General features: G+C 34.4%; 1 protein-coding gene across 2 annotated transcripts in view; it reads right to left on the bottom strand.

Moving 5' to 3' along the window:
* Window positions 1-19,218: 19,218 nt before the first annotated feature.
* The window catches only part of Cad86C (Cadherin 86C), a 95,167-nt gene continuing 88,823 nt past the window's right edge, over window positions 19,219-25,562 (bottom strand). Inside the window, exons 11-15 of one of the 2 annotated variants that reach the window (XM_089635643.1) lie at window positions 25,131-25,482; window positions 24,578-24,704; window positions 24,151-24,281; window positions 23,363-23,674; window positions 19,219-22,405 (exon numbers count right to left, since the gene is read on the bottom strand). In XM_089635643.1, the coding sequence (XP_089491769.1) occupies window positions 19,648-22,405; window positions 23,363-23,674; window positions 24,151-24,281; window positions 24,578-24,704; window positions 25,131-25,482 (3,680 nt within the window). In that variant the 3' untranslated portion in view covers window positions 19,219-19,647. Of the gene's footprint in view, window positions 22,406-23,362; window positions 23,675-24,150; window positions 24,282-24,577; window positions 24,705-25,130; window positions 25,483-25,562 lie in introns of those variants that run through there. The other variant, XM_089635644.1, reaches the window with a different exon arrangement.

The following is a 25,562-nucleotide window of genomic DNA, read 5'->3' as shown; positions in this document are numbered from 1 at the left end:
AAATAACAATCTGCGTCCACAAAAATAAATACAAAACGATAACAGTCGATCATAATCATCAAACCAGAAGTAAGAGCAGAAACGACCTTTCTATTCCAACTAGCAATACTGCGGCTTATCAAAAAGTTTTCTCATACCTGGGACCAAAAATATACAACAAAATCCCCTCTCAATTTAAACTATGTGAATTATCAGCCTTCGGTACTAAAATTACTAAATGGTTATTAGACTTAGGTAGGACAGATTCCGAAAAATTATTAAAAAACGTAGTCTGAGTTGATTTCTTCGATTTTGTATTTTGTATTTACCTAAAAAATATTCTTTTATTTTTCTTTCTTACATTGATATATTATATTTTTATTTTATATTTTACATGTACCTATCTGGATTTTATTGTTTATTACTGCTAAATTGTATTTTCCTAAAAAAATATTTTCTTTCTATTTTTCTTTCTTACATTTATATGTTATATTTTAATTTTATTTTATATTTTACATGTACCTACCTGGAATTATGTACACGCAACCTGCCAATTTGACTGTCCTTAAACGGGAAACTTCCTAGTTGGACAGTCAAAGCTTCCTTTTATATTTGTATATCTTGTATGTAATAAATGTAATAATAATAAATAAATAAATAAAAAACAAAACGTACAAAATTTATTTTTAAACAGAAGATTTTTTATCGAATAAATCAAAACACATTCTATAAATATATATTTTTAACTTAGTGTAAAAACATTTTATTTGAGTTATACAGGTCGACCGGTTTCGGTTACACTCAACCTTCTTCATTCCAATTTTCATTTATAAAAGTAAATGTTATGATATGTTTTCTGAAATTCATCAAACAAGTTCCCTGAATTATTTTGGAACAGTGTCAACCGCATCCAAATATCTATGTTTTAAAATAATAGACACAGCTAGATTTATTAATTTACCCTAACGCGATCGATTTTTTTTAATTATATTAACCCTACACAGTAGGTCCTGATGAATATAATTTACCTCAGGGCCCATGTCATTTTTGGGGATGCTGTGTGGCGAATTATTGCTTGATTAATTAATTATTGCTTGTAAAATAATTGTTACCCTTTGTGCTATGCATAAAAAATCTTGTCTTAATCATTAGTTTACCAAAAAAAAAAAAAAATAATAATTAATATTTGACAAGTTCTAGTATTTCACCTAAAAATGTAGACAATTTGTCTCGACGCCATCTAGTGAGAGAGTTAGCACTTACAATGCCTCTCTCATATAAAATAAAGTTGGTTGTTTTCAGGTGAAAAAAATGTAACAAGCAGTAATTGTTGAATGAAACACTAGTATATATTGAATTATTTCGCAGATAAGAGATAAGCCGCCATAGCTCAGTGGTCAGAGCTGTCGACCGGTTGTTGCATACTATATTCATCTAGTAAGGTCCTTTTTGTAATATTGTTTTTTAATGTTAATACCACAAGTTTTCTATAAATTTACCTTTTGACGCGTTTTTATCTTTTGAGTGTTGGGAACTTGCTTGGAGATTACCGTACTATAGGCATAACTCCATATTTATATATCTGTGATTGTGAGATGTTTCAGTTTTTTTTAATTAATTGTGTCTTAATAATTTTTACTTCAAATTCATGAACATTATAGCAGGTTGCGGATATTCCTCAAAGCAAAGTGACGCAAGGGGGTAATATTTATTTATTTATTCAAACGCCATATAATGGCTTTTACAATACAGTGATAATTGAACTACAAGCGTACAGTGGTTTATGTATATGGTAATATGTCTCTTTCTCTATTTAATGTGTACATAAATGACATTCAACAAGACCTCAACTATTCACGGTTGGTTGCCATATCTGCGGACAATCGAACAACAACATCATCTATGCGGATGACATGGTGCTGCGGGCACCCTCGATTAATGCGATGAGACGACGTGCTATGTAAAAGTATACAAATAGTACGCAAACTCACAAAACTTGTTGAATGATTTTAAAATAAATCAGTCATCGTCAAAATCAGACGCAACAAGGTGCCACTAAATATTCCAGCAATCTTTCTAGAAGTAAATAATATACTTGTAGCGTCACATTTAAAATACCTGGGACATATTTTTACAGAAGAAATTAAAGATGTAGACTATATGGAACAAGGCGGTTGTACCACTGGCACTGTAGCGACGATATCAGGAAACTCGCTTACACAGAATTCATTCAACGTCATTGTCGGGGCTTGGGTCTGCATCTATGTAAGTGGCTCAGGGTATCTAGCACGGTCAATCGATAAAACCCTGTATCAATACGATATTAACTAAATCCGTCATCTATAGTTAGTTTTCGATATTTGCGAGCACGGTCAAGAATTCATAAGAAATGTTTCGACGGCCGAGCGACAAATTTTAGTGCGGCCTTTATGTAGTCTGATAAGATTCGGTTAACTGCCAAAGTACACATCTTTTTGAATAATGTAATTCGTTATTCAAAATTACTTGTTTATTTAAACGGAGTAGAACTAACGAAGCTCTCAGAATTGAAAGAAGTCGTATACGCGGTCAGTTGAAACCGTTCGGGCCAATAACGTTACATTGGTTGGGGCTTGGAAAAACGAATGTTGTTCAAAAATAATAAGTTGGGGATAAACACCTGATTAAATAATTAACTCCCTTTTTAGTGTCGAAAAGTATATGCGGACTACCAATGCATTTTTAAGTTAGTATTTTAATTAAATATTGTCAATTGATTCATATTTTTACGTAGCTGTTTCACATTTAAGAATGTAAATTCATAGACGATCCGCCAGTGTTGCAATTGTGAAACGATTTCTCATTTATTTCGAAATTTCGATATTCTATCACTTCCATATTGTTAAGTTGTCCGTTTTTTCGTGCTAGACTCCCCAGCTCTCTTTTCAATGAGCGACTGATGCAGATGATGCGGCAAACGGCGATCTGATGGACGATTCATTCAAATTACAGTATTATTTTTATGTTTCCAATTTTATTTATTTATCAGTCTAATTATTTGTCCGTTGTGCAACAATAATTATTTACATTCTACACCATTTTTGGTATATTGAAATTAAAACTAGTTGGCTGTCAATATATATACCTGATAAGTATTAAATTAAATAAATAAAGTCACAGTTGTTTCAATGTTTGGTTGATTTTTGCACACCCCTTACAAATTAATGAAACTCCTTGTCTAAATCGAGCACCTGCACCGCTAGGAAATACTGGAGCCCTTACTTAGTTAATGAAATCAAAATATTTAATTCACAAGAAGTGTGAGCAACATTTTTAATCCCATTGTATTGAAAATCTGTTACTTTAAAATGGTCAAATTCAATCTTAAATTATAAAAATGAATTCGCAAAAACTGTCTATGGGTAGGTTATACGATTATATTACCATTTCAAATATTTGGGAACCTAATTGTTTAATTCTCAACTGAGTTATTGCACGTTAATTTGATTTTGGTGTTATATTTACTATGAACGTAGGTAACTACTAGTTAATTTTAACGAATAGCTATCTATATACATATATATTTTTTTTTTCAGAATTGCTAAAGTTGGTCTTTCAATATATTTTTGATAAATCACCAAAATTCCGCGATTTTCATTCGATAAAGCAGACATCCAGACTAATTGATATTAATTATTTTAGAGCAAAGTATTTCGGAGACATGACGTTTATTGAATAGGGGGGCATAAGGGGAAGGAGTAAAGGGCTTATCGCCAATGTAGGGGATTAGAAATAAGGGGGTGACGAAAAATTACAAAAATAAAATAATAAGAAAAGTGCAAGAGTTTAAATTTATTGGACAGCGCGTCATGATTAATTGCACGGGGGAAGGGATTCGAACTAAAGTAATAAGTAATGCCTAATATCTTAGTGTAACGACTGAAAATTAAAAGTGATTTGATTTGCAACCGGTTTCGTGGCAAGTCAACTGTCTAAACTTCTTCCAGAAGGGTTGTGAAGAAAGGAGTACCCAGAACATGTAGGTACTCGTAGATACCTACTCCCAATCGACCAAAAAAGAACATGCCTACAGGTAGGTACTTTTGAGGTGTTTTATTTCTTATAATAACTATTTTCTAAAGATTTTCGTTTCATGTAAATTTGGGCGTTGCCAGTACAGGCAATGTAACATTGATTGATAAGTTGACAGAGAATAAGGAACTTGCATGAAAATATCATGGCTTAAAAGATCGATCAATAAACACTGATTTTAAATATATTAGTTTTTTATATACAATTTTACGTAGAATCAATAAAAACTATCAAAACCGTAAGAGACGTAAAACGCCCTGTGATTGGTCGACGGGTTCTAATGCTACGTTTAAACACGCCGGTTACGGTTGTTTCGTTGCTCTCACACAATTCGAGACTCGGCTCGCAGATGTATACGCAGCATTATAATGCGGACAATTGTATGCAAAGACTCGCACACGGGTTGCCTCTGCGTTATACAAATTATTTCAAAAGCATTCATGTTTTTTGTAAATCTTGTCAAATATTTTAATTTGGATTTGTTGATTTCATACTGATACTGACACGGATTGACCTTACTATTAACCAGTATAACCGAGGTACATATGTGCGTACCACGTCATATTTTGATCGTATTCTCGGGCTTTGAAAATTATTTTAACAAGGAAATCGTCATTTAAAAAAAATACTGGTATTTAAGTTATCCGGTGAACTTTCATAAAAAACAATAAAAAATTGACTCGAATTCTTTTCTTGGGCAAGAGTGAACAACCGCAAAAATATACAACTCTACGGCAATCAATGGACGGGGAGCGGCTGGGCAAAGTTTTCATGCAAAAGTTAAATTCGGATTTTAGGCCAAAATACCTAATCAAACATTTTATTTGTTTAATAAAAACGTGTAGCAAATATCTAGTGTGAATACGTGATACTTTATTTATTTGTGTTTTAAATTACCTTTCATACAAAATGGTGACCTTAGCCGAAGTCATCCAATGTCGAAATCTTAAAAACTTTTTCAGGGTACCAACCTTTACAATATAAAACCAAAACATCTTTAAGGCCTATTTAATCTCTAATGACTGAAACATTATACGAAATCACCAATTTTCAATAAAAAAATATGGCTTCATCAAAAATAATCCCTTCCTTCTCGCGTAGCATTCGCGTTGATGGCCTTCGCGGAATATAATAATAATACATAGTATAACCAGGTACTTATCCACCTTCCTCTTTCCTATTTCCTTCCAATTGGGAATGCCATAGTCTCACTGGCTCCAGAGGGTTGGGAGCAGTTGGGACTCTTGTGCTTTGTTTACATTTAAAAAAATTGGTATTAATGTTAATTTTATGTTGTTTAACTAGAAAAACAAACCTGCAAACACGTTCAAAATTTTTATCTGTATATCAACAGATAAATGGCTTTAAATTGAGAATACGGCCAGAAAGTCCAATCGCTTCTATATTAAAATGCCTGTCTTAAATTTCAAATTCCAATATTTTGTAATTAGGTACCTACCACAGATAAAAGTTGAAATTGAATGCAATGCTAAATTACTGGTAATTTTTTATGTTCTCTTAAAACCAAAACTTTGTGGCTAATTGTGACCATTACTCTTGGCAACCCTTTTGTTTTAGTTACTACCAGTGGCGTAGGGTGGAAATTAAATAATATATTGATGCATATTACGCACGAATTCTGGTACTCGGTGAGAAATATTGGACAGAAGATAGTTGTTTCACCTTTGAACAATTCATAAAGAATGCGATATAAATATTAAGGTTTTTCTAATAAATAAAAAACCTCACCCTCTGCACTGGCTTAAGCATTCTTTGCTACATCCAAATACATAAATCATTTTATAAATATACATCAACCGGCTCAAGAATTTGATCTGATATATTTATTAAGCTTCACACTTCTTTCTCCATCCATCCACTCTAGATGAAGTAAAGTGTTCAATTCGTATAGCTTATACCGGCCTTCGTATCGCTCCTCACTCGTAATTCGATCGTACGTGAGCTTTTTTTACAATAACTCCGCACAGGAGGACCTGAAGAACGACGCTAGTTTTTAGTGTTAGAGCATCTTCCATTGAAATACCAGCAGAACAAGGATAGCACCCCCCCCACAGAACTTTTCAAACTATTGCAATCCGTCAATCTATCAAACGCACCGCCCGTTTTTGCACAGATTCAAAGATTTTTTCAGGTATTTTAGGTCCTGTCACTGGCGAGCCCTCACAAATGGCAGCCCCGAATCTGCCGCATATATTTATTTGTGTCAGTGAAATAATAATATTAATTCAAGGGTCATTCTCTTCGGAGATCATTAGCCGGCTATGGGGACTTGAAGGGGTTAAACTGATCGCTACGGCTCTCGGGTGTTGCTTAATGCCTCTTCAGATCCCTGCGGGGGAGGTTAAGGGGTTATAAGTTGAAACCCTGTAAAAATAATACATTACTGTCAATTTAAAGTTTAACCCCTTAGAAAATCGATAACACCTTCTGTCCTGGCATTTATAATTATATATGTGGAATTTGCACGTCAGTAGATACATAGTAAAAGTGGAGCGCTTTTTGTGGATGTTCACAGTGATACGATTGGAATCAGAAACCTACGGAAATGAAATGATGAGGAAACAAAAATACCTACATCATCGAGTGATGTAGGTATTTTTAGTACCTGTTGTTCACAATTTGCAAAACAAATATGACTATTCCACAATCTCAGTATTACAATAGCAGGTTTTACCAAGTCTCCAAGTCTAAATATTACTGTTGTATTAAAAAAAAAAAGAATTTTACAATGTGTGACAGACTTTTCTCGTTGCAGAAAATTCGTCATTCTCTTCATTCGTCGTTCGTTAACAAAAGAATATAAGTTATTGAAAGCACTACAGCCATTGAGATAGTACAGTATTATTATGTACTTCTTGCAAATTCGTTTAAATTATACCTAGCAGAGTCAATGCAACGCACGTTCTGCTATAAAAATAGCAAACAAAACAATGTTCAAGGCGTATTACAAATGCATTTATGAGCTTTGAGATAATGAAAAATTTGAAGAAATAGCTACTTACCTTTATAATAAATTTATATAAAGAGCATAAAGATCATTTTTAATTATGGGGAAGCTTAATGAAAACAATGAAGTCGTGTCGAAAGATAAACAAAGTTTCGAGCTGGAAGATTTTTAGGGAAAAATGCGAAAAGTTGGGGCGACAGATCAGGGGGGCATAAAAGTGGAGAAGATACCGTTTTAATTTGGTCCTCGGTTTCTCGTCTTAATAAGTTGCTTTTCTTTCCCTTTTTCATTATAAACGTTTCTTATTTTCCGAAGTGCCGCTAGCAACTCGGCATTTATTATTGCTAAGAGGGGACCGCAAAACACGGGCGGATTGAAGTTCCATTGTGAGAAACGCCAAGCAGCAAATTGACCGGCTATTAGAGATATATTATAGTAATATGAGTAGGATTGTAAAGGTTTCTTAAACTTTTTTCAACTGATACCATTAAAACAATTAATTGCAAAGACATCTTACGAACAAAAAAAAATTAATATCGTAATATGGATTTTCATTGAAGCTATTTGCTTTGTTACCTACCTACGTAGGTGTACTCTTATAATATGTGTATAGTTTCGTTATAAGAAAATTGCAAGTCGAAATAAAGGAATGTAGTCAGTGAAGTACCAACCTCTTTGAAATTTAACGATATATGATGGAATTCAACCATCAAAATCTTTAGAAAATTTAATAATTATTATTACAGATTTTCAAAGCAACGTTGTTGAAATGAATAAATTTGCAATAATTCTTCCGATAAAATAGTCGCAGTAAAGTTATCCAACTTAAAATTAAATATGTGGCTTTATCATAATACAAAGCATCTAGGACTGTTACTGGAGTAATCTTATTACAGGCGCAGATCGTATGAAAAGTTCCTGGCGCATAATTCGGCCTGTTCTCGGATTTATGGTCAAACTTGGGCGAGAGCCCGCCGTTTTTATTATGATCAGCCCAGTGGACCGTGAGAAACTGGTTGGGGTGTGAACTGTACCCCACTAGTGCACCCTGCCACCCGCGGCCCTCCCCAAATCCCCCTGAAAGAAAAGACTAAAGGGTGCGCAGCTGTCAAATTTGAAATAAGTGTTACCGGCCTATTCGACACTTCTTTTCGCAATTATTGTATATTATTAAAAGCTATTTTTATCTATGGATTTTCTTTGTTCAAACCACTTCCATTTAAGTCGGGCAGAATGTGTTTCGTAAAACATTATCAGTACCTATCGAAGAATTTGTCAATAGCAGCAAGAATAAAATAAAATAAAGCCCACCTAATATCTAGTGCGATACCGCCCAAAATAGTCGGTACCTTAATGTTCTGTTTGCATTTAGTACATCTTTTGCATCTAAAGAAAATATTGATTTTTTAATGGGAAACCGCACAAGAGTCCCAACCGTGTGGAGCCAGTGAGACAATGGCATCCCCAATTGGGGATGTTGTGAGACTGAAGGTAGTGGGGAGGGGAAGGAGATGGGAAAGAGGAAGGTGGAGACGTACCTGGCTATTCATATCTAGTCACCAAATAGAGCCAAAGCCATTTCAAGCAACGTTTCAATTCTAAATTGTGGTCTTACACCAGGGCGATACTGAGAGTATCTTCCACCCTGGAACGTGCCGCAAATATACTATATACATATTACTGTAAATGAATGATTTGTTAAATATTTGTGAAATAGCACAAATTAATAAGACTTTTTTTACGCCTTGTTTTGCTTATCGAGAGCCTTGGAGGCCGTCAAATGCAATACATTTTAGAAATAATTTTTATGAAAATCGACAATTCTTTAAAATTCACTTTAATTTGTAACATTATTCAGTACATTCCTGTACCTTCAAATTTCCCTAAACTGAAAAAATCGGATGCTCAAAACTACAGACTGTTGATCATTATATCATTAAGTAGTATTCATTATCTACCCAGCTTCGCCCGGGATCTCATCACATTTCTTTCGAAACCATTTTCTTATGAAACAATAATTGAGAAATTTGGAAAAAGAACTGTGCAAATTTCAAGGCGAAGGGTTTTGTAGCTTCAGAAAAACGCACAAATTATTTTTTGCTTCTTGAAATAATAGAAGTACCAATATATAAGGCCCTGGTATGGTATGAGTCTATCATAGCACTATCGTAATGTGCTATTTTTTAGTCTTTAGAAAGAATCTATTCGGATTTTATTCAAATAGGTAATTTTTTTTATATTCTGGAACCAATAAATTAATGATCTCTATTAGAAAGTCCCAAATAGCTCCCACCCTCTCCTAAACAATTTCTTTGCGATAAAAAAAATACTCGAATATTCACAAAGCGTCCAAATTACAACTCAGCCGGAGCCATTGTTTATTTTACTGTCAGAAGAAAAAAAATGAAAGTGTATTTAAGGAGAATTCTTATTTAAAAATCGTACCCATTGTTTACCGAGCCTTGCTAATAATGCACTCTCCAAAGTTTTAATAGGGTGGCCATTATTTCGGAAAGTGTTAAATAAATTGATTTGTCTGTTTTCGCCTATTGCAATCTACTAGTACTCCATGGTAACATGTTAACACCAATCCTAATGATACATTGTACACAATGTACAAAAATTCATCGTATCGCACTGTCCAAATATTACATAATATGATTATCCCGCTATACCTGAATTATTTTTCATTTTTTCTCCTCTTAAGAACTACTTTCCTTCAATTATATTTTTTGGATTTCTTATTTTACAGTTTTCTTTATTTAATTGGTTTTTTAAATTTCATTTTTGATATATTATACTTTTTATATATATGTAAATAAAAAATAAAAAGATAATCTTTTTGTTTTTTTTTTTAAGTTTTACTGCAATTTCCAAAAGATTATTTTTACTTTAATAGTTACTAAACATGTGGAATTAATGATTAATGTGATTTTATGTTAAATATGTAAATTGAAACGGTTAGTTTTCCAGGTAAAATAAAAATAAACATATAATAATCGTAAATGAAGGGCATTCATAGTCGATTTTAACTGTTTATGTGTTGATGGTTGGCTCTCATGACAAGAAAACTTATTTAACTTTTAAAATAACGGTGAATAAAGACACTTTAAAAAAGCACTATTTTTTCTATTTACCGTATCTCTCAGACTCTTATATAGACATATAAATTTATTATTTTGTTGATTCATTTAATATTTCTGATAATCGCAAACGTGTTCACGTAAAACGAATGCCGATAGTTGGTCACCCTGCGAAGAAAACAAAATATCGCGGTGCGTCGCTACGAAATAAAATTCCGGGCGGAGACTGAAGGCTGAAGAGAGAAATAATTTCTCGCATGACCGACTGTGCAAATGAGGTGAATGAGGAAATAAGCCAAGCAAATGATTGAGTGCCGCCGGAAGGAATAACTCCGATAACCAACTTCTAATAAGTCGTCACTTTCCTTCACTCCTGATACTAATAAGCAAGGAATTTTTATGATTTACAACTTTTAAAGAGTAAATTTGCATTCCCTTAAATCCATGACTTGTTAGATTAAAAAATAGGTTACGTGTAAAATTATATACCAAAATCTGAAATCTCCCAAAGTTCTTCATCGATTACTTTGAAATTTTGTCACAACGTTGCATTCGATAAGCTTGTATTTTATATACCAACATTGTATAGATGTCACCTGTGACAGGTAAAAAACTGTGTTTTTGAAAAACAGTACCTTCTGTTGTACATAAAAGCAACACGCGCTATTGTTTCTTCATCTGTACAGACAGACTCAGCCACAGCAACTAAAGCTAGTCAAAAATAAAATAGATGTCATTTTATTAAAACCCCATTTAAGGCTTTGGGAGAATATAGTCACCTCATTATATTTGCTAACTAGTGCTGAAGCAGTATTCCTACAGAATGTCTGCAAAAAAATGGTATATATTTTACTATCGGACTCGATTATATTTGACCCAATTATGTTTTATGGAGGTTATTTTTGTGTACAATTTATACAATATATGTGTTACATATCGTGTGGTATAACATCGTATTTCAGCCCGTTTGCATTCCTTGAATAAGTTTGGATTTGACTTGGGATGGGAATCGTAGAGGATGCAGTGGAGAACCAGTATTATCCTGCTTGTATTGTCCGCAAGATGATTATGTGTGCGATGTCAACAAGCATTAGATGAATTTGTAGGTAGTTATTTCTTACATACTCGTAATTCTCAAGACCAAATATAATAGGTGCCTTCTCGTCTTCCTTATATACTGCATAACATTTTCGGTATCATGATTTATTCTAATTCTTACTGTTATTATTTTGTCAGTTCACAAGTTGACTTTCGTGTAGAAGTTCTAACTCATGAGGTGCAAATACCACATCCTGACTCATAAAGAAAAACACGAAACTTCTAATCATTTGCCACAAAAAATTTGTGCTGCAAAATATAACTGCGATTTGGGCATTGATGCTGCAAACTACTGAGTTCACTTCGTTCAATACCACATTAGTAGTAAATAATATTATAGTAGTCCTAGAAAATAATATATTAGGTAAAAGATGTAAAATTTTATAACTTAATAAAATATACATTAAAAAAATAAAAAATTAATCAGTACAACATTATCAATGTCATGACTTTACATTGATTGCAAGCATTGTCTCGCAGTTATGCATTCCTTACCCGAAATAGACTTATATTGATTGGTCTGCGGCATTTTAAAAGTAACTGAAGCATTGTTTCATTTCAATGTAATTATTTTATAATATTTACAAATGTACTAAACTGGTCCTAAGTTCTAACCGGGCTCTAGGAGATTATTTACTACAGCATTTTCAAAAAAGGGGACTTATACGCACGTTTGTTTTTCATCATTTCTTTACTTCAAAACTGAATTCAAAATTAGTACATAGTTGCAGCCTCTACAATGAGACCTTCCAAAGGGTTAAAAAATAAAATAATAGCTGTTCAGGAAATAAAAAGGCAAGAAGAACTTATTATAAAATTATTTGTAAGTAGATAATAAAATTACGGTAATTTTTTTTTATAAATGGGATTATTGGACATTCGCTGGAACACAAAAAAACAAGTCCAAAGGGGGATTTAGCTTTGGAAAATCACTGATAATTCGTCTACTTTTAAAGGTATATGTTGTAGTTCTACGACAAACTTGGCATTGTTATCTAATCAAATAATCAGAAAATAAATATGTTGCACAAGTTTCAAGAAAATTGTCATAAAACTCAAATATAGTGACATCTAGCGGAAAAAAAGCATAACATAACTACTCGAAATCTGTAATATTATGATTTGTTTCCTTGCTCGCTGTAGTATTTTATATTGGGGTCGGATCCTTGTTATCACAATAGGTTAAAATATTTTATAATAATTGGGAAGCAAAAAAATAAAACAAAAAAAAATTAAACCCAATATTCAATTTTCTCTTTAAAATGAAATGACCAATTGGTGGATTAATTTAATATTTGGCAATAAAAATGTTTCTTCCGCCGCGTTTCAAATTCAAATTGTGTGATTCAAAAAGACGTTGTGTGATTTTACCCTTCGATTTGCTTTGCTCCTGGTAGATTGTGCGAGTTGTGACTGCCACTGCCCCGCTTGATGACAGCAAAATACGTCTTGAACTTTTTTTATAAATTTTGTAGCCCACGGCAAATATAAATATTTTTGAAATGATAACATAATAATTATTATTTTTTTTAACTTGCTTAAAACCATAGACATATGAATATTAGCTTAAAACACAAAAAAAAATGTTTTGTGCACAGAAAATTGGACAAGGGGGGTGGGTGGGTACAAGTTGGTTGTTTGATTATTGTTGGAATGGCGGAGCATCCTAACCAAGGATTTAACCGTAGGTTTCCCCGGAGTACAGACGGACAACGGAGACCTTTTCAATAAGTTTGTGTTCTATCGTTCCACGCGACCAACTGATCTTTGTGTCATTTTGCATTTCAGTCTTTCTAATATATCCGTGCACAGGGCAGACAGAGATGGAAATAGTACTAGGAGAGCAGCGTGAGTAGTATATGAGTTGGTGTTAAAGCGTGCCACTTGCAGACCATTCATCGGCGAGCATGTCCACAGCGAGCGGTACTGCTCGGGCCAGACTCCAAACAGGCGAGCATCTCGGAGTGCGCTCCGTAAAATGGCGTTGGATGTGCGCGTTTACGAATGAATTCCCGACAAAAAATGCAATTTCGGGACGATTTTTATAATGATTGTCTTATACAAACGAGTGGCTTCTTTAAAGCTATGTTGTTTGATCCGACGTCAACATAATGTTCATGTCAAAATAATTATAACGTCTGTTTCTCCCTAGATATGATTTTGTTAGGCCGCAATAGCACTGGCTCACCGGCTGTACGGCGGACACTAACAATAACCTCTACTGACGGGCGAGCATGCTCAGGTATCACCCCTGCTCGGCCTGCTGCTCGTCGTTCTCGGTGACGGACAGGAGTGCCGAGCATGTCCGTCGGACAAAGCGATTCAAACGTGCAAACATGCTCGTGTGACGTCATGCTCGGACTGGCCGCCGCGGACATGCTCGCTGGTGAATGAGCCGCTATAGGATTCGCACACAACCAAACAAAACACAGTGAATATAGGACAGGGCTCGCAAACATTTCTAAAATACCTTCATGGAAAAAATTAAACTTTTTATATTTAAAATTCAACAATCATTATGCTAGCTCTACCCCACCACGCATTGCTGTGGTTCCTTCCAGAACTTTCCATAGCATTCTCGAACTTTCCGGAGCTTTCAAGACTCACCGACACACTCCGCCACTCAGTTAGGAACCTTATAGAACCTTTTTGAACTTTTTCCTTCCAAAACCTTCATGAGCTTTCTGGAACCTTCCAGACTCACCAGCGGGCCCATTCTAAAATAATCTGAAGCATCCGCGGCCTTCTTTTAACAAAGCAAATTTTCGTCACCTACTCAGAGCCACCGCCACCAAACCTTTTTACTTTCGATGTGACATCAAGCTCCAGACCAGAGATGTGCTTTATTTCAAATAAATCCATTTCAAATGGAAATGCAAAATGCAAAATGGGTATTTTCCATTTTGCATTTTAAATGCTTTTCTAAAAACCATTTTGCATTTTAAATGCTTTTCTCAATGCATTTTCCATTTTAAATGCTTTTTTGAAACATTCTTCCTACTATCTCCTCTCATCTTTTTTTCATAAGCCCCAAATATCAGTCGGTCCTCAACCTCGCTATGAGAGATAATTTACATTTGTCAAGTTGCTCCCTGGTAGGAGCCCTGGCAATTGAGTGATACCATTACAAAAAATATTGATTCAAATACTGAACATGGGGCCATGACGCTGTAATATTAAATGTTAGATAGCAGTTTCTATGTTTTTACGTTGGCAACGAAAATTTGTCCCGCGAAATTTTTTTTTGGTTTCATAATCTGTAGTCGTGGTGTTTTTGGATTTACCATCATGTAATAGGTTTCTTCTACATTGATGTCCATTATTAAATGACAAAATTGTTTAAAAATTCTATAATTATTTTGATTGTTTGACCTGAGAAACCATTTTGCATTTTCAATGCATTTTGAAAATAGGTATTTTGCATTTTGCATTTTCAAATGGAAAAGTTTTGACCCATTTCCATTTTGCATTTCAAATGGTTTTGGGTATCCATTTTTCACATCTCTGCTCCAGACTACCACAACCACAATAACCACCCGTGGGTGGCAGTAGCTGGTTGTGAAGAAAATTAGGAGGGTTTATTTTTGTATTATATACTAGAACACACCATATTTAATATTATAATGACGTTAGTGTGAGAGGGTAAGATTTTGTTTTTCGTTTGGAATAGTTCTCATTCACACTCGCGTTTTCATGATATACCTAAGTCAATGACAAAAACCGACAAACTGTTTGTACGGATTATAGACAGTTTGGTGCATTTTTTAACACCAAAAGTGTTGTGCAAACGTGTTTGCCATTTTTGGCCGCACTCGACTGAAATAAAATTTCAGCCTTATTTTCTGTTAAATAATTTCATATCGTCTTCAATGATTAGATTGTAATTTCAGTAGCCTGGTTGGGGTCTAAGAGTCTAAGGACGGGTTGTTTCGGAGAATCTGAACAATTCATCAAATTTCAACGTTCATTTTCAAGTTCTGTGAAAGATTTTTTCAAGTTCTGTTTTTATTTCAGTTTTGTCAAGCAACTAGCCTACACTGATATAATAATAGAACTTGAATAGGACTTTCACAGAACCCGAAAATGAACGTTGAAATTTGATGAATTGTTCAGATTCTCCGAAACAACCCGTCCTTATATAAAGGTCTTATATTTAAATTGACAACACCAGTACTATTTCTGATCGGTATGATGTGGTTGATAAAAACCGAAACGATGTGTATTTAATTTTATCTATTTGACTACAGCAATTATTGTAGAATTTATCTATCTACAATAATTGCTGTATATAGATACGATCTACAATCTTCGTAGGAATTGTTAAATTTGAATTTTGACGAAACTGTTGCCTGAAAATAAAGATTTGTGTAAAAATGTTGTTGAATCGCTGCCTTGAAATAACAATACACAAATTATTATTTCATGCGGTTTGATGGAAGAAGGCGAGTCGAACGTTGCTTGTTCCAAACCGACTTGTATAGCTTTGAATAACTGTGTAAAATTCCTTTTCATTCGGTTACGAGAAAGAATAAATGTGGCTATGATATTTCTGTAAGCCTGTAAGTATTAATACTGATTTATTAATTCGCTATTTAGTTCAGAATCCAATCTTCAACCTTGTAAAATCCGACATACGCCTCAGAATTTGCCGTTCGCTACTACAAAACATTCCAAAGCAACAAAAGACCTCCTCGCAACATGCTCTCCCAACACTCTCGCGGGGCATAAATAGCGCAAGTACAGAAAATACACAAACTGCCTGACCGAATTTCTCGTCCCGGGTCTCCGCGCTCCTATGCGTTCCTGGCAGAAAAAGAGACGCTCCGCAGAACGCGCGTGAGCACAATAATCCCAATGCATTCCGCTTTCCTCGGGGCAAAACCAACTCATCTACTCGGGTCTTCTGCTTCCCTGATAGAAAAAGATCCGCGAATCTTCCCGAACCGTTGAGGAGACGCGTGCGAAAAAGAGAGGTGGACTGACTGACTGACGGACGTTGTTGAAAAAGAACCACAACAAAAATTAGTAAAGATCTGAAGAACATGTTGAGAGGGAAATTCGTATTCACAGATGAATTATTTTAGTATTGGGTACATACTATTGCTGGGATGAATTGAACGACTGAAGAGCTTTTTTTACAAACATATTATTTATGTCGAACATAAAGAAAGGTAAACAAAACATTTAATAAAGATATATTCAGATACATTCAGATACATTCAGAATTCAGAACTAATCAATTTTGCTTCGATGGAGGACGGAGAGGATTTGAATATTTATTTTAAAATTATGCGCCCCAAAACAGGCTTTTTACAAGTGACATTAATGTTTCAACATATTTTTGATGAATTAATTGATTTTATTTATTTGATTTTACACCCAGCGGCCCAAGCTAAGCATATGTGGTTTTACTTTTTTTGTTGTAATTTTCTTCTAAAATTTCAATCGAAATATGATCGAGTATGTTCGCGGTGAGTGTGTGGTTCAACAACAGGGACATGGACATGTGTGAACTCTACCAGGATTGCAGAAGCTGAAAAGGGTAAGCCCACATATGAAAACACATACACGTGTGGTCGTGGTGTCAGTCACGGGGCGAACACACGCGCATAAAAAATGCGTGCACGCCGTGCATGCGTCTTTTACTCTGGATGACAGAAAAAAGCTAAAATATTCGGAATCTTATAGAATTACATGTTGCATAATTTATTTTGACAAAACATTGAACAAAAAACAAAATTAAATAATAATAAATGGATCCGGCTACTGATTTTTTTTTTTTTTTTACCTGAATCTCACGATTATTAATTTTATTATGATAATTATTTTATAATTATTATTTTATATTCAATGAATAATATAAATAATGGAGGAATTATGAGACATCTATTGATTATATTCATTTTAATTATAATTTTATGTAACTAATTGTTATCAGGTTTGTTTTGTTGTAAAATATTAGTCTGCACCGTATGCTTTTCATTCTTGTGTCTGGCTTGTGTGCCATGTCTACTAATAACGATCGTGGTCGAAAAGATAAATTTTATTTGATTAATTTGTGTTATTTCACAATTTATTTATAAAAAATAATCTATAGTATACTTGCTGCACGTTCCAAAGTGGAAGATACTCTCAATATCGCCCTGATGTAAGACCACCATTCAGAAATGAAACGTTGCTTGAAATGGCTTTAGCCGTGTTTGGTGACTAGATCAGAATAGCCCTCACCCTCTTCTTCTCCTTCGTCTTCCCATTACCTTCAGCCATACACCAACATACCCCAATCGGGTATGGCATAGTCTCACTGGCTCCAGATGATTGGGACTCTTGTGCTGTTTTCACATAAAAAAATTAAACATCTCAAAAAAGTTATTTTATGAAACAGATAATAAGAAGAAACCTTTTCTAGCCTTTGAGACTTGTACGGTTATCACTGGATAGTAAGAAAAAAAATTGATTGACATCGAATTCTGGGGAAAGTTTAATTTTTAAATAAATAACTGTTTATAATTCTCGTTCCTATTCTGACGGAATAAACTGACTGACTTCTGCAACAAGGGGCGATCTTCTCTCAGAATTCAGAATCCAGTAAATTACAAAATAACATTTTCATGATGCTTTCAATACGACTACTGCCATCTATGGCATATAAACCTAACTATCTTGTTACTTCAACTGACAACAGAGATGTCTCACCAAAAACGAATAATCTAGCTTTTACATATTTCTATATCAAATTTTCTTCAATAATTAAATATTACAATTTGAGGTTTTACTCATTAAATTATTCCAAAAAAATATATATATTTTATTTTACTAGCTGTAGCAAAAATAATCTGGAAGAATATCAAAAATCTGCTATAAGGCCCCGTAGTAAGCATTCAAAGATGGCTTGAAAGGGAGATTTGCAAACACGAATGTTAGATGGAGCGCTCTTATATTGAAAAACGATAACAATTATGCATAAATGGTGAAAATATTAAATAATACATGACTCGTTTTAAATAGAGCGAAAATCTCTCGTCAAATGCGTTAGTTGCATTTAAAGGTACACTGTGAATTTTTTCATGCCTATAACATATTCTTACAGAACAAAATTGGGTTCTTAATGATTTTCGGAGCTTATTTTGCGATTTTATTATTTCGACGGAATTTCATATAATTCACGTTTCAGCATAACAAATAATGTACAGATATTATTTTTAAAAATAACCTATATTCATCTTGGATCTTAAAAACTTAGTTAAAAAGAAACTTGGTAGAAATTGGGAATGCGGGGGTTTAAGTAGTGGGAAAAGGTGGTGGTTTTAGAAATCTTACATAGACAGTGACCTTCCTCCTATTTTGAAGGTCAAATGTACAAAATTCCATCATTCTCTGAATAAAACTTTATATTTGTTTAAACAAAACAAAATTCACACTGAGAAATCTTCTTATATGTGTACATATATATTTTTTTGTTTTATAATGATAGTCTTGTTTCGCAAGATAATTATTGTAATAAATAATGTTTGATTGAGATGTATTCGGCATGCCACAAAGCAATTTTTCATTTGAAATATTTTGTGATTTTTCTGTAAATGTAAATATTTTATTGTTGGTTGATATGAGACCAAAATATTCAAACAAATTTAGTCCAGGCGCATGTGAGTATCTTTAGTTGCAGGCAACAGTTGTGTAGCTGCAACAAAATCCATTGCGGTATATATATAGAGGTATATATATATACCGCAATATATATACACGGACAATTCGATATTAGGGAAACTTTTTTTGAATTTTGTATGGATTTTGAAATAGTCGCCGCAACTAAAGTTGCTCTTGTACACCTGTACTTATACTATTAGTCTCAAATAGGCACAATAATACACAGTTTATTTTATTACATTATTTATTTACTTTTCACTTGTTCTTGTTAGTAATCATATTACTTAGAAAATAAGAAACACACAAAAGATTCGTATTATTCTAGGTTCTTAATAAAATTATAGGATCACATTTGAGGACGGCAACATTTTTGTAAAGACATTTATTAAATGACAAGGCGTCTTTTATTTAACTTTACTAAATATATTTTTTCACAAATAACAATATTATTTACAAATTTTGTTATGATAATAATACATAAACAATGGGTTGATTTAATTCATTTGTATTCGTGGATTTGTGAGAGAAACAATGTGAATTTGATTATGTAGTTATTTACAATATAATGTTGTTTACTTCTATTATGATGTTGTAAATATTTATTCTTAAAAGTATTTATGTACAGTCTTTATACAAAACATAAATAGTAGCAGCTTAAAATAATATCAAAATTAAAATATTTATTTACATGCAATATAATACAAAGAAATACTTTATTATAATTTGTATAAAAATATAAAATAAAGCTTATACCATTGAAATGTATGTATAATACGTACATTATTAAAACTAGTGATATGTTCAAATGGAGGGAGTGCTACTGTCGGGCCTGAGCTGTTTTGTATGGACATCATTATAAGCTATCGTAAAGATACTTTGCTTTTCAGTTATTGGTATTCTTTTAGCATTTTGGGAGTTGGTTTGCCCAGCTAAAAGGGACGTCATCGCTATTCCTGAATCATCATCTTCGACGCCTTTAAAATGTTTCACAGAAACATTACTTTCCTTACTACTAGTGTCTGTGGTTAAATTACTATGTGGAGATTCAACTTTCGTGGTTTGCAGCCTGTCGTCAAGGTTGTGTCTTTCTTCTGATGAATTTAAATACACGGTCGTAGGTTGACCGGTGTGAGTTGTCACAGTTTGCAGAGGAGGTTGTGTGTTGACGGGTATTTGATTTACATAGAGAGGTTGGTTGGAGACAGCTTGTTGAGTAGAATGCACAGGGGGTTGTAAATATGGAGGGAGATGGGTTGGTTGGTCATTTGCAGTCTGATTCTGGTAGTCTCGTTCGTATCTATGCTCTGAATGTTGCAGACGGGGATGTGCATCGGGAAGGGGACCCTCTGGAGATGGTTTCACTTTATCTCCTTTCAAGGGGCGGGAATGAAGTTTTACATTATCTCGTTCTTTTTTCTCTTCCGGTTTTGTCTTCTTATGATCATGCTGAATTTTCACTAATTTCTCTGAAGTTACATGTTTACTAGGAGGTTTCTTTTTTAATGCATCCTCTCCAGCTAACTTTTTATCAATCGGTTCCACAGTTTCCTTTAAAACTTTATTCCTGTTAATCAATCGCTTTGGCTTAGCGGGAATTATTTTTTTTTCCGATTGAGTGGGAGGTGCACCATTCTTACTGTACCACTGCATGTACCTAGGAACACTTTTGCTGATATCAATGTGTTTTTCACTTGACTTCTTCAATTCGCCTTCATTTATTTTTTCCTTCTCGATATGTTTCCTTGGCTCATCTTTTTGAGTGTCCGCCAAATCAGAAGCAGATAAATTTCTAATATTCTTTCCATCAACATCAGATTTACTACTGTTAGGTTTGTCGACAGATGACCCACTGTTTGAAGAATACACGAGTTTTCCACTTTTAGTATCCTCCTTAGTAGAAATACCATCTTTTGCATCGGTGGAAGATCCTTGACGAGAAAATACAGAATTTCGTTTGTCTTTGCCGGTGCTTTTTCGACTAGATGTTTCTTTTTCATTTGTACTTTTAATTTCTAAACTATCATCAGTGAATTCATCAGAATTTCTTCTCCTGCCTCTATATTTGTGATTATTGTCATCCGAGTCTGACCCATCACTGTCCTCGTACTTTGTACTAGCTCTTTGTCTGACCAATCTAGGGCGTATTTTGCCTTCTAAAGAATCATCAAGAGAGTTGGAAATTTCTATTAAGATATCCTTTTTCAATGCTGACCTGACAGGTCGCTCATTGACTATTGAACTATGATCTCCCAAGGTTTCATGAATCAATATCCTTCTGGTTTTATTTTCACCGTAAACTTTATGGTACTCATCTCTACTACTTGATTTCTTTGAATGTCTGTCATTTTCCAAGTCCACAGAAATCTCTGCTTCTTCCATAATTGGAGTTCTTATTTTTCTTTTAACTTCTTCAACCCTTACACTTCTTTTAGGGTGATCCTCCTTGTATTTTCCTCTCCTCTTCTTAGGTTTTTTTCTTTTAATCCATTTAATTTTTCTGGGACTATCACCAATGTACATCTCATATTCTTCTTCACTGAATGACTCATCAATGTCACTTCTTGCTCTTCTCCTTGCCGGCCTGAGATTCAGTGGCTCAGTTTGTGTACTAGAATGACATTCTGTTTGTGTGGCCATCACAGAATGGCCAGTGTGGCCAGGTAGGCTTTGAGTTTCTAATTTATTTTCAAATTGTGAAGAAGCATCCTGATAATGATGAGATTTTTCTTTTTGCATAAGTATCTGACGCAGAAGTTCATTCTGTTGCCTGAGCGAAGTTTCAAGGATTTCTTGGCGCATGTGTAAGGAATTCGAATTTCTTCTTTGATTAAACGCTTCTAAGTCCGCTTGTAAAACACTTCCTGGTATGGGCATGTCTAGATTTTGGTAATTACTATCCATTTGACTTGGGTGGATGTGGTTGATGTGAATTTGCTCATTTCCAGCTTGCAATAATCGTGCATCTTCCACATATCCCTTTTCATTTGATATGAATGTTGTGTTTTGTCTACCTAATTTTGCACGCATGTTTTTAACTTCATCTCCCTGATCTTCTATGTACCGTTGCATTAAGATATCTTTTCCATTATCCACAACGACATATTGATTAGGTACCGCTGTTTGGCGCATTTGTTGATTGCGAGGGATGTTTACGTATCTTTCTTCCTCTTGGCCTCCCCGAGTGACGAGTCTCAGGATCTCTGTGTTGCCTTCTTTGATGAATAATTGATCTCGACCATCCACAACAGAAGTGGGATCGTGCATATCGTTCATGGTTTCATCTATTCGAACATTGTGTTGACTAATATTTCTGGCAACTGAAATTTTATCCCCATCCTGTTTCAAATAGTCTACATCAGAACCTCTCTCCATTTCATGCCGGCGCAGCGAATCAGCATCTGCATCTTCTTGTGTTTGTTTGTTTATATTTTTGTGTGACCCGTGATAACCGGCTATCCGTGCATATTCTCGATCCATATCTTCCATGTAAATATTTCTTTCAATTATGTAGTCATTTCCGTTCTGCATTTCCTTGGTGTAGATTATATTAGGTCCTTCCCTGAAAACAATTTTTTTTTAAGTATTAGCAAATGGCCAAAAAATATAATCAAAGAACAGGGTTCTGTCGGTACAGCACTTCTTGTAAATGTTTTAGAAACAGAATCTTGTTAATATTGTACCATTATGGCACCTTATTTGGCCACATTTTGGCCAATTTGCAAACATCCGTGAGCTCACACTGTCCAAAATGTGGGCAATTTGAAGAAATATTTTAAAACATTTATTTTAATTATTTCGTGAACTCCAAGGCGTTGGAATCTGCAATTAATCATAAAGCTAATTTAGTAGTTTTACACTCGGAAGAGATGTCGCGCATCTCTTCCGACTTGTTTGTTATTGACATTCCATGAACTGAAATTAGAAGAGTTCAAGCTTTTTTTAATAATTTTTTTCATGAATGCATAAAATATGCGATAAATGATTAAATGCATTTAATGGCTCTCTAGCACTATAAGAACTATGTCTCCATATTAAAATTCGGATATATAATTTTTTGAAAGAGGATGGGAAATTTCCAAACACTTCAAAATTTCCGACACTTTCCAAACACTTTAAAATTTCCAAACACTTTAAAATTTCCGACACTCAATGCTGAAATTGATTATACATATATCAAAACGCTCCAGTGGTTATAAAGGATTTTATTAATAAAATTAGGAACAATAAGACAACTTCTGGGTGTGGTTTATTTATGTTCTGCACAACCACCTGTCTAAGATAGCACACGGTTTCACTGAATCAGGGATTATTATACTACTATTGAAATCACCAAAGCAATACGATTTTAAAACATCTTATTGCAAAGTAATAGTTTTCAGGGGTTTGTTCAAAAGTTGAAAGGTAAACAGAAGTTAAGAGATTTATGAAAATTAGTTTTTAGAGTTTGGCATTCATTACACACTGACACATTATTAAAAAAACTCTGGAAGTTGAAGAATTATTTTACAATAATAACCTTAATTTGACTGTGTGTCTATCTTCCAGTTTGATTTCGTTGTTGGCTGCGACGGGAGTGAAGAGTTCTCCCTTGCCCCTGTGACCGGCAGATCTGCTGGCGAGGTCGGCGGACTCCTTAGACTTGTTGTTCCTCCGGTTGAATCTCCACTGGGTGGGTTTGGTCCTGGCGTCCGACTCCTGGGCACTCCACGCCTCCTTCCTCCCGCTCCACTCGGCCGCCTGCACCGACTTATTTTCCTTGCCCCTCCCCTTTTCTCGAACAACTAAATGCACGTCGTCGTCTGTGGAGTTGACACGTATCACTCTCTTCCTAAAATATTGGTTTTAATTTACGGGATATTTCATTCAAATTCTACTGTTTAGTCATTGATATAGAATCCATAGAAAGCACTGTGCCTACTTCCACACTTGCATTAAGAACAATATTATGATTGTGAAATAAAACTTGTGAAAAGATAAAGACAGTATTCGTCAAAAGTGACAGATTGATAACGGGCATTTGCAGGCAAATACTATAAGATAAACGATGACAGAAAGAATTGTGACAGAGAGAAGCCTGACAGAAAAGCTTTGACGGAAATAACTGCGAGAGAAATAACTGCGTGAGAAAGAACTGCGACCGAAAGAGCTTTGACAGAAAAACCGTGACTTATAACAGCGGCAGGAACACCGATAACTCGGTAATAATAATTCGAGTAAAGGCTGAAGTAATTATATTGGATTCTTTTATTTTCTGCATATTCTATATCAATGTGTTTGGTTAATTTAAATATCTGAGCAAATTACCTCGGCGGCATGTAGAGGGGACACCCGGCACAAATACAACAGCAAATGAGAGATATCAGAGCCAGAGTGATGCAGATCGCCAGGAATATTAGCAACCAGAACAAGACTTGGTTCTCAGCTTTATACACAACCTAAAAAGACAACAAGCAAACGATCACAAAAGAGTAAATTAAAAATTTTATCATTCATTGACGGAATCCCACCTGATCCATTCTATGATTTCTACTATTGTCGATTCTATATAGAATAGAACGAAAATTGATGTTGATTCCGCATTGGGTTTCTATTTGTATCGGGTATTCTATGATAGAGAAAGCCTGTTGTCACTGATCAAATACTTCTATGAAATAGATCACAGAATAGATAGGTGGGAAAGCGCCATTATATGTGATGAATTTGTCTATTCAAAGGAATGACATTTTCTTACCACAGAATCGTCTGAGCTTACAGCAGCCGTGGCCAAGAGTGTTTTATTGTTATTTAGTTGCTGTTGAATATGACTAACATCAACCAGGGAATTACCAGTCGATAGAATTGTTGCTACGACGACACTCCTGAAAAAATAAATTTGATAATAATTAATATCTCTCAGGAAATACGGAGAAATAGAAAAGTCAAAAAGACAGAGAGAGATATGGTGAATGTGCATATAAATATATACATATAGTAGGGTGACCGGATAACTTATCAAAATGATAATTCATCACATCTTTAAAAATTTATATAAAGTCATGGAAAGTGATGAAACAAAAACTTTAATAACTGGGTTAAGTAGGTTAGGTTAGGTTTAATTTTTTTTTCATCGTTTCTAACGATTTTATATCACTTTTTAAAAGTGTGTTGAATTGTCAATGTGTTGATTTATCATGGAACCGTATATGTAGTAGTAGTAGCAAAAGAGACTGCCCAGGGACCAAGATCCAGAAAGCATGAGTTGAAATCAATGAAATTTTTCATGGAATTTATGAATAATTATCTACCTTTCTTTACCGCCACTTCCAGCAGTCACATCTGTAACGCCAACTTCTGTTCCTTTATACGGCCTAATCTCCGTTATTGTAACTTTTCCTCCTGTAATTGTACTCAATATTTGTTCAGTCTTTTCTCTATCTGGTTTTAGGCCAGGAACAACGAATAGCATCGTCCTGGTTTTACTTTCAGGAGGATAAACCCTTATTGTAGTCATGGAGTATCTGTGCGGTACTCCGAGATCATAAGCTCTTGCGGTTAAAACGTAGAACTCTGACTCTTGCTCCGTACCAAACTGACGCTTGATTCGTTTTCTGGTTTGAGTACCAGACTTCTTCAAAGGTTCTAATAAGTATAATTCTCCTGGAAAAGAAGACATTCATTGTTAATTAAACTCGTAAATCTAAATGATTATGTACTTAAAATGCTTGATGTCGGAGGAC

Source organism: Hesperophylax consimilis, chromosome 9 (genome assembly GCF_061612785.1).
Source record: "Hesperophylax consimilis isolate HC1 chromosome 9, BYU_Hcon_1.0, whole genome shotgun sequence".
Taxonomy (NCBI): domain Eukaryota; kingdom Metazoa; phylum Arthropoda; class Insecta; order Trichoptera; family Limnephilidae; genus Hesperophylax; species Hesperophylax consimilis.
The sequence above is the reverse complement of the archived record's forward strand: the minus strand, read 5'-3'. Positions and strand labels throughout refer to the sequence as shown.